Source organism: Rhinopithecus bieti, unplaced genomic scaffold, assembly GCF_001698545.2.
Source record: "Rhinopithecus bieti isolate Rb0 unplaced genomic scaffold, ASM169854v2 scaffold_18921, whole genome shotgun sequence".
Classification (NCBI taxonomy): Eukaryota; Metazoa; Chordata; class Mammalia; order Primates; family Cercopithecidae; genus Rhinopithecus; species Rhinopithecus bieti.
The window spans coordinates 8035-18200 of NW_016810178.1; the positions used below are offsets into that span (position 1 = coordinate 8035).

The 10166-nt window shown below is 35.6% G+C and overlaps 1 protein-coding gene across 1 annotated transcript in view; it reads left to right on the top strand.

The window, feature by feature from the left end:
* Positions 1 to 10166, top strand: part of CSMD3 (CUB and Sushi multiple domains 3) — a gene marked incomplete at its 5' end in the record, with an annotated part of 336142 nt that overhangs the window by 2199 nt on the left and 323777 nt on the right. The window contains 1 exon segment of the mRNA XM_017891519.1: positions 8368 to 8506. Coding sequence (XP_017747008.1) covers positions 8368 to 8506 — 139 coding nt within the window.

The following is a 10166-nucleotide window of genomic DNA, read 5'->3' on the forward strand; positions in this document are numbered from 1 at the left end:
CTAAATCTTACTTAAGTTAAGCAGGTTGTGTGAGGTTTTGTGTAGATAATGATACTGTGTATTATTTTGGTAGGAAAAGCTAGCTTCAGGAGAAGATATAAATTAGAGCTTCTCTGAGGAAGAAAATAACCTTAAAAAAAAAAAAAGTCTAAAAAATTGCGAAGGCTGCAGAAAGCTTGACCTCTAAAACTGATAAGAAAGAACTTCATGATTGGAAATACCATGCCAAAGATTAAACCCTGAACTTCTTAGAAACTCCATAATTCTATGTCTCAGACCCCGGAGCGTAAAACATTTTGCTTGCTTGCATGTAGAAACAGTCTTATAGCAAATACCAAACAGAAGGACGTTGTCTTTAAGGGAGTTAATAGAATTCATTCCAACAAACTTGACAGTGCGCAAATTACTTTGATATTGCCAGAGGGAAAGTAGCAGCATTCAATATGAAGGTAAATAAGGAAGACATTAATGTGAGTGGGCTTTTGAGAAAGAAAGAAGACACAAATAAAATTGAATTTGGGAAAAAAATTAAGAAGATCGTAAAATAGTTATCCATAGTTGATGCCCATGTAACTGCCTCAGAAAACACTGCATTCAGAACAAATTGCTGAAAACTTAATTTATGAATCTCTGATTTGTATTTTGAATGCTTTATGGTTAGATGGGTAAAAATAGAGATGCATTTCTAAATGCTATTTAGAGTTGAGTATATTTAACATAATTTTCTTTACTCACTAAAAATTTGGGATTTACAAATGTCAGATAATGTCTTTGCTTTTCTCATTGGCTTTCATAGAGTTTCAAAATCAACCACAGCATTGAAATATATCAAGAAATCTTTGATAAATAATTTAAATAGATGCACACCTGTGTTCCCAACTGCTCAGGAGGCTGAGATGGGAGGATTGCTTGAGCCCAGGAGTTTGAGATGAGACTGAGCAACATAGTAAGACCTTGTCACTAGAAGAAAATAATAATTTAAGTAATAGAATAAAATAATTTTAGAGGATCTTATATCTAAATAATAGATAATTTATATGTAATAATTTTCTTAAATCATTTGTGATAAAGGATATACATGTATAACATGTACATGTACATATATGTGTGTATCTCTATACAATTTCTAACAATAAAAAAGACCAATGTTCCTTGTCAAATAAGGACAATTGAAAGAAAATTACTCCCCTACTCTCTCCAAAATTATACATAATCCAAGTGGAAAAAAATCACAAAGAATATTTTGCTATCATTCTGGTCTTTTTTGCATATATACATACATGTAAGCATATTTCATTTTATTACACTTCACTTTATTTCACTCCACAGATACTACATTTTTTTTTTTACAAATTGAAGGGTTTTGGCAACCCTGTGCCAAGTAAGTCCTAATAGACTTTTTTTTTTCTAATGGCATGTCCTCACTTCATGTCCCTGTATTACATTTTGGTAATTCTCACAATATTTCAAACTTTTTCATTACTATTTTATTGTTATTGTGATCTGTGATCAGTGATCTTTGATGTTACTATTGTAATTGTTTCGGGGTGCCACAAACAAATGCCCATGTAGGACAGTGAACTTAACCAATAAATGTGTGTGTTTTGAGTGCTCCCATAACTGACTGTTCCTCCATGTCTCTCTCTTTCCTTGGGCCTACCTATTCTCTGATACACAATATTAAAAGAAGACCAATGGCCTCTGAGCATTCAAGTGAAAGGAAGAGTTGCACATCTGTCACTCTAAATTAAAAGCTAGAAATGATTAAGCTTAGTGAGGAAGGCCAGTTGAAAGCCAAGATAGGCTGATAGTTAGGCATCTTGAACCAAATAGTTACCCAAGTTCTGAATGCAAAGGTAAAATTCTTGACAGAAATGGAAAATTCTACTCTAGTGAACACAGGAATGATAATAAAGCAAAACAGCTTTGTTGCGGATATGAAGCAAGCCAGTGGTCTGGATAGAAGAACAAACCAGCCACAACATTCCCATAAGCCAAAACCTAATCCAAAGGAAGGCCCTAACTCTTGTAAATCTATAAAGACATACACAGGTGGAAAAGCTGCAGAAGAAAACTTTGAAGCTAGCATAAGTTGATTTATAAGGTGTTTTTGTTGTTGTCATTGTTTTGAGATGGAGTCTCACTCTGTCACCCAGTCTGGAGTGCAGTGGCGTGACCTTGGCTCACTGCAAGCTCCACCTCCCGGGTTCATGTCATTCTCCTGCCTCAGCCACCTGAGTAGCTGGAACTACAGGCACCAGCTACCACACCTGACTTTTCTTTTTTTTTTTTTTTTGTATTTTTAGTAGAGACGAGGTTTCACCATGTTAGCCAGGATGGTCTCGATCTCCTGACCTCGTGATCCGCCCGTCTCAGCCTCCCAAAGTGCTGTGATTACAGGCATGAGCCACTGTGCCTGGCCAATTTATAAGGTTTAAGGAAAGCAGCTATCTCTATAACATTAAAATGCAACGTGAATCTGTAGGTACTGAAGAAGAAGCTGCAGCCAGTTATCCAGAAGATCTGGCTAAGATCACTGATGAAAGCGGCTTCATTAAAAACAGTTTTCAATGTAGATTAAACAGCATTCTATTGGAATAGTGTCATCTAGAACTTTCATTGCTGGAGAGGTGAAATCAATGTTTGGCTTCAAAGCTTCAAAGGACAGGCTGACTCTCTTATAGGGGCTAATGCAGCTGGTGACTTTAAAATAAAACCAGTGTTCATTTACCATTCTGAAAATTTTAGGCCTGTTAAAAATTATGCTATATCTACTCTGCCTGTGATCTATAAATGGAACAATTAAGCTTGGATAACAGCACATCTGTTTACACCATGGCTTACTGAATATTTTAAGCCCATTGTTGAGACCTACTGCTCAGAAAAAAAGATTATTTTCAAAATATCACTGCTCATTGAAAATGTACCTGGTCACCCAAAAGACCTAATGGAGATATGCAAAGAGATTAATGATTTTATGCCAATAACACAACATCCATTCTGCAGCCCATGGATCAAGGAATAATTTTGACTTTTAAAGTGACATTATTTAAGACATATATTTTACAATACTATAGCTGCCAAAGATAGTGATTTATGTGATGGATCTGGGCAAAGTAAATCGAAAACCTTCTGGAAAGAATTTACCATTCTAGATGCCATTAAGAACATTTGTAGCTGGGCACGGTGACTTATGCCTGTAATCCTAGCACTTTGGGAGGCCGAGGTGGGCAGATTACGAGGTCAGGAGATCAAGACCAACTTGGCTAACACAGTGAAACCCTGTCTCTACTAAAAGTACAAAAAAAATTAGCTGGGTATGGTGGCAGGCACCTGTAATCCCAGCTGCTAGAGACGCTGAGGCAGGAGAATGGCGTGAACCCGGAAGGCAGAGCTTGCAGTGAGCCGAGATTAAGCCACTGCACTCCAGCCTGGGTGACAGAGCAAGACTCCGTCTAAAAAAAAAAAAATAAAAAAAAATAAAAGAAGAAGAACATTTGTAAAATTCATGAGAGGCAGTAAAAATATCAATATTATCAGGAGTTTAGCAGAAGTTGATTCCAATCCTCATGGATGACTATGAGGGGGTGTTTAAGACTTCAGCAGAAGAAGAAACTGTAGATATGCTAGAAATAGCAGGAGAACTAGAATCAGAAGTGGAGCTTGAATATGGGACTGGATTGTTACAATCTTGTGATAAAACTTGAACGAATGAGGAGTTGCTTCTTATGGATGGGAAAATAAAGCGATTTATTGAGTTGAAATCTAATTCTGGTAAAGATGCTATGAACATTGTTGAAATGACAACAAAGAACTTCGAATACTACATAACTTAGTTCATAAAAGCAGAGGCAAAATTTGGGAGGATTGTCTCCAAGAAGTTCTGCTGTGGGTAAAATGCAATCAAATAGCATCACATGCTACAGAGAAATCTTTCATGAAAGGAAGAGTCCAGTCATATGGCAGACTTCTTTATTATCTTATTTTAGGAAAATGCCACAGCTACCCTAGGCTTCAACAGCCACCACCCTGATCAGTTAGCAGCCATCAACATGTAGGCAAGACCCTTCACTAGCAAAAGGATTGTGACTCACTGAAGACTCAGATGACCATTCCCATTTTTCAGCAATAAAGTATTTTTAATTATGTTATGTACTGTTGTAGACACAATGCTATTATACACTTAATAGACTAAAATACAGTGTAAACATAACTTTTATATGCACTTGGAAACCAAAAAAGTTTTGTCACTAACTTTATTGCTATATTTGGTTTATTGTGGGGGTCTGGAACTGAACCTCCAATATCCCCAAGTTATGCCTGTATATACATTTGCTATTATACTTTTTTCATATTCACATATTATTTTAAGAGCCCCAAAGGTAAAATGTGTTGCTATTTTTATTTAAACACATAGCTACAAATTAGATTGTGCATTCATCAGTACAGTCATCTTCACTGTTTGCATAATCAATAATCGAGATGGGCAGAGGTTACTGTGGATACCAGATGGTTGTTATTACATATTAGTGATGAATACTGACACCTGAGTGGAATATTAAAATAAAATGTAATAAGAGAAACAACAGAGCTTGGCAGAGGTTACTATGGATACCAGAATGGGTTAGAGAGAGTTGAAGGTAGTGTCCATTCCTGGAAAACTTCCTGGAGGCAGTGATGAATCTAAAAACATAAGTTAGAGTTAGGTAAATGTAGAAGGGAAACAGACATTTCAGGAAGAAGAAATAAAATAAGTAAAGTCATGGAAGAACAAGGAAATATAAGCAGTATGATAGTATTTGAGTATAATTTATGTGTATACCCTGATGGTTGATGAAATTGGAAAGGCTGTAGGGGTCAGATCATGAAGGCTGTACGGGAAATGGGACATTATATTTTAGACAACATGAAACAGTTGCAGAATTTTATGCATACACATAGTATGATTAGATGTTTTCACTGAGAAAAAAATTAGGGAGTAATTATTTCAATTATCAATTATAATAATTCAAGAAAGAGAGAAGGGTTAGACCTATTGGTAGTAGGCAAGAAAAGAAGGACCAATAGCTACAAGGTGGGTTTTGGCAGGGCTTCTTGATGAATTGGATATAAGGATGCAGTGAAAAAAAGGGAAGACTCTTCGACCTCTAGCTTGGGACTACAGGTGGATAGTACTGCTTATCTAACAATTTAGGAACCTAGGAGAAGAAGCCAACTTGATTTGAGGTTGAATATTTAGGCTATTCTATGTTTGATGTACCGATAGACTACAGAGAGAGATATTCAGTAAAGACTCTGGCATATGGTTTAGACTTCAGCCAAGAAATCTGTAGGAGGAGATAGGGAAGGGTGTTATCAGTGTATAAAATTAGAAGATAAAATCTTAAGTTTACATATGGTCAGCAAGGAAAAATGTAACAGTAGAAATTAAGAGAACTAGGTAAGGAACTCAGGAGATCACCAAAATTATAAGGAGATGTAAAGGAAGAAGTGTATGATAATAAGACTGAAGTATGTATAAAGACACTAGAAGAAAACCTCAGAAATACTAGTTTCTAAGATTCCAGAAATTAGGACAGTGAATCTAAGATAAAGATCAACAATTAAGAATGACTACAGATATGAAGAGAAAGATAAAGGTAGCAAAGTCTTAATTATTATTATAAATGCAGAAGTCACCTAAGTATAAGCTAAGAAATGTTGTATTGGGAGCAAGCTAAGAAATGTTTGCACTGGGTCAATGGTTGAGAAGAGAATAAAAGGTAGAAAGGACCATGTAAAAACATCTAGAGGCCAAGCATGGTGGATCACACCTGTAATCCCAGCACTTTGGGAGGCTGAGGTGGGTCCATCACTTGAGCGCAGGAGTTCAAGACCAGCCTGGGCAACATGGCAAAACTCTGTTTCTCCAAAAATACAAGGATTAGCTGCACGTGGTAGTGCGTGTCTGTAGTCCCAGTTACTGGGGGGGCTGAGATGGGAGGATCTGAACCTGGGAGGTCAAGGCTGCAGTGAGCTGTGATCATGCCACTGTACTCCAGCCTGGGCCACAGAGTGAGACCCTGTATCAGAAAAAAAAAAAAAAAAAGACACCAAATCTAGACTGTTAGACTGTCTAAGTAATAGAAAGGTTATTGTGTCTCTCTAAATGTAATTTAAAATAAAAATAAATGATTAAAACTTATGATAATTTTTCTCATGTTGAATACCTTGGCACTTTTCTTTGAGAAACAACATAAGAAACATTTTCTTCCTTTGGTTTTCTGCTTTTCTAGTCTTGTTAGTCATCTTAATCTGTCCCATAGGTACATACAGCACAGGGGTGCAGAAAGAGATAAGAGTTGACTTCCCCTTCAAAAAGCTTAGTTATGCCAAATTAAAACACACAAACACACACACACAGAATTTAGTAAGAAGAGACTTTGATTCAAACAGGATTATTGCAAGGAGCAGGGAAGGCAGGGAAGGGACTACTGCAACAGGGAATACTAAGGCTGTAAGATCTGCACCTATCTCAGGAGTTAGACAAAAGGTTTTTTTTCTTTTTTAGAGAAGGCTAAAAGAAGCTAGAGAGAACTAAAGGTGAAGTCAGTGGCAAGGGCAGCCTGACTGAATAGTAGATCAGAGAATGTTGTGCTCTGAATCCAGCCTGTTCTCAGGAAATATCCTGTGCTGTCTTAAAGCTGAGAGGGAGACAAAGTTCAGGAGCCCAGAAGAAGGAGGGAAACATAATCAAAGTTTGTTTCACAAGCATTTTATTCAGATTAATCAGTGAGCCAAGCAGCTCAGCTAGAAGCAAAGAATGGGAACTGGCAGGGTCTGTGGCTGGTCTTGCCATAAACAAGATGGTAACAAAGACAGCTTATCTAAGTCATAATAAGTGAGTCTTATCTAAGTCATATGAGGCAGGGTGTTTCCTTACAGTAAGCCATTTTCAGACAAAAAAGAGTGAAAATGGATAGGTCATAGGGAACTCTCTTTTGTTTTAAAATGAAAGAAACCTGAACATATTTGTGGATGAAGGGGAGGAAGCCAGGAAAAGTAAGGGAGATAAATAATTGGACAAGTGTTTTGGATAAGGAAGAGAGATTATGTGATCAGTTTAAGGGTGGTATCTTGATTAGGAGGGACTTTATCCTGGGATTGTAAAGATAAATATTCAGGAAGCATTTAAGCTTGGAGATGGAGGACTACAGAACATTGAAGCAGTTTATGTCTAGTCATTTTATAATGTACCACAAAAGCATACAAGTGACAGGAAAGTAGTGGTGAATACATTAAGTCTGAGCAACTAGACACTCTCAATATAGTAAGAGCTGAGACAACTTTTGAGAGTGACTCAGGTATTGAGACAAGAGTAGCAGAGGGGCATGGAGGAAGGCAGTACCAGACAAAAGGCAATGGAAAATTACCAAATCATAGTGATGATATTGCATATCTCAACTCATGGAAAGAACAGAAATACTGAAATGTTGGCAGAATCAAAATTCTCTTCCTTACAATACCAGTTTTATGGGTCAAAAAAATTTCATTTCCCTTATAGCTGAATGCTCACATTTATCTCAAAACTGCAATTTCAAAACCCAGGTGAGAGAGGAATGCTGATGTACTGATTATGTGTAGGAGACATCGTGAGAATGTCAGAATCCTAATCTTAATGTCCCTCAGTTGAGTGTGTGTATTTATTTGTATTACCCACTCTCACACACCACCATGAAGACTTCCATATTTTCTTCATTTCTCTATTTTTTTGAAGATGTCAATTTCTGTGTAATGTATAACTTCTTGAACATAAATTCTGTTTAACAAACTTCAACAGTAATCCCCTAAAGAATCTCTTCTCTGAGTTTCACTGACAATTTTTTGAAGCTCTCCATTGAAGTGTTATGGAAACCTTTGTTTGAAACTGCAGTAATGTGCTCAATACATAAATGGTGCCAGGAGAGACATGAAAATAAGCTAAATATCTCATATCTTATTTTCTATTTATTATTAGAGGTTTTGTTTTGCTTCGATCTGATTTTTTCTGGTAACCAGAGGAAAATCATCTTTACCACTTTTTTTAAATGCTTTTCTTTTGACATGAAACAAAATAATAATAGAAAGAGAGAAAAGTATATATGCATTCTTTTGGTCTCTTGAAGCCAATAAAGCAGCTAAATTTTATGTATCCATGTATGTATGCATGTATTCAGTATTTTAATGGTCTTTCTTGAAAGATAATGGTGTATCCAAGCTTCAGGTACTATAAAAGTCAGGTCTGCACAAAGCCTCATAAACTCTTTTAGAGAGGTGATTTCAAAATATTGATAGCTAATAAATTGTATTAATGTTTAAAGAGATTTTATTTGTTTGTTTAAATTAAAGCACCCTGTGGAGGCAATTTAACAGGATCTTCAGGCTTTATTCTTTCGCCAAACTTCCCTCATCCATATCCGCATAGCAGAGACTGTGACTGGACTATCACCGTCAATGCAGACTATGTTATCTCCTTGGCATTCATCAGGTGAGTTCTTATATATTTCCACGTTAAAAAAATATATTGCTTGGCCATTTTGCTTTAGCATTTGCACTAGACAAATTCTTATTTCTATATATAGCATTTTGTTGTTTTTTACTAATCCCAGTGCTAATACTTGTTCTAGCTTTGCCACTGTCATTCGTGTTACCTTGGGCAAGTTAATTATTTGAGTGAGCCTCCATTTTCCCACATGAGGCTAATAGCTGGCATCACAAAACCTGGCCTGTTTCCATTAATATTTCATTGGAAGTGTTAGGTAATAGCAACTCAATGATTTTCCAAGTAGAAAAGTCCCCAGTCTTTATTGTCCAAGATTGATGTAATCAGTATGTTGACTCCAGTAACACAATTCCTTTTCTGCCACCAGTGTGTTAAAGCCTCTTAGTATTTATGTGAAATGTTAAGCTTAAATATTCAATATTTTCTAATATATTAAGGCCAGTTTGTTTTCCTAAGTAAAGATAACTTGAACTCATACAAATTCAGCATAATTGTAAATGAATAAAATTTTATTTTGTAATTTGTAGTGGCGCATTGCTAATTAGTAATACCAAAGTGTCAACAATGATAATTTTAGTTTTATGCCAGGATCCTGTTGTAAGACAAATTCCCAAGCTAAATACTATTATTATCCCCATTTTCCCAATTGAGGAAACATCAATACAGACATTAGAAATATCAAAATGGATGATACAGGGCTTAGTTTACGTATGAAATTATTCTAGTTAATAACTCGAGGTAGAAGGATATATTACATGAAGTACATGACCTAAATTTGATTTCTAAATCTATTATGTGACCTTAGGGAGACCACTGACTTTAAAGAGCCTTAACGTACTCATCGGTAAAATGAAAATCATAGTCTCTTCCTTATACAGCAGGACTATTGGCAAGATGAGTTAATATTTATGAAAGTACCTTGTAAAACATAAGATAATATTAGCGTGCACTGTCCTTTCAGTTTTCAGAAAAAAAAACATAACTAAGACTAAAATTTCCTTAAAAGAATATTTTTTGTTTTAATTTCATTTTCAAAGAAGTTGCAATACTTCAAGTATTGATTTAGTCCCAAACTATAAATTAAAATAAATATACTGTGTTCCATTGTTAAATAATCTTTCAGCCTTCCATGCATAATAAATACTCCTGTGTCATTTACAAAGCCATTGTTTCTAGTGATTCTCCCAACAGAGACAGTCAAGGAAGTTGTAATTAACATCAAAGTTTAATGTTGGAAGAGATGAAATTCAGAAGTTGTGTTTTATCTCAGAACATGGTAATAAGTAATGAAATAAAGTTTAATCTTCTAATTTCTGCTATGTTATTATACCAACAGTTACCAAATTCAGGCCTCAGATCCACTGAAAATTTCAGGATAAGTTAATTGAATTACATTTTGAAGCTACTGAATAAATTAAAGCAAAATATAATAGTGTGATGGTCTCCCAGTTTTCTCATGTTAGAGGGTCCTATATATAAAAAAGGTCTGGGAACCTCTGCACTCTCCCCTTCTCTCTTTACCACTCTGCATGCACAAGTGAAATGAGTAGCTGGACTCTTCTTTCCTGTACATGAATATGTGAAGGATGAGAATTGTGGAAAGTTAACTTCTATAAATTCTTTTTTTTTTTTTTTTTTTTTTTTT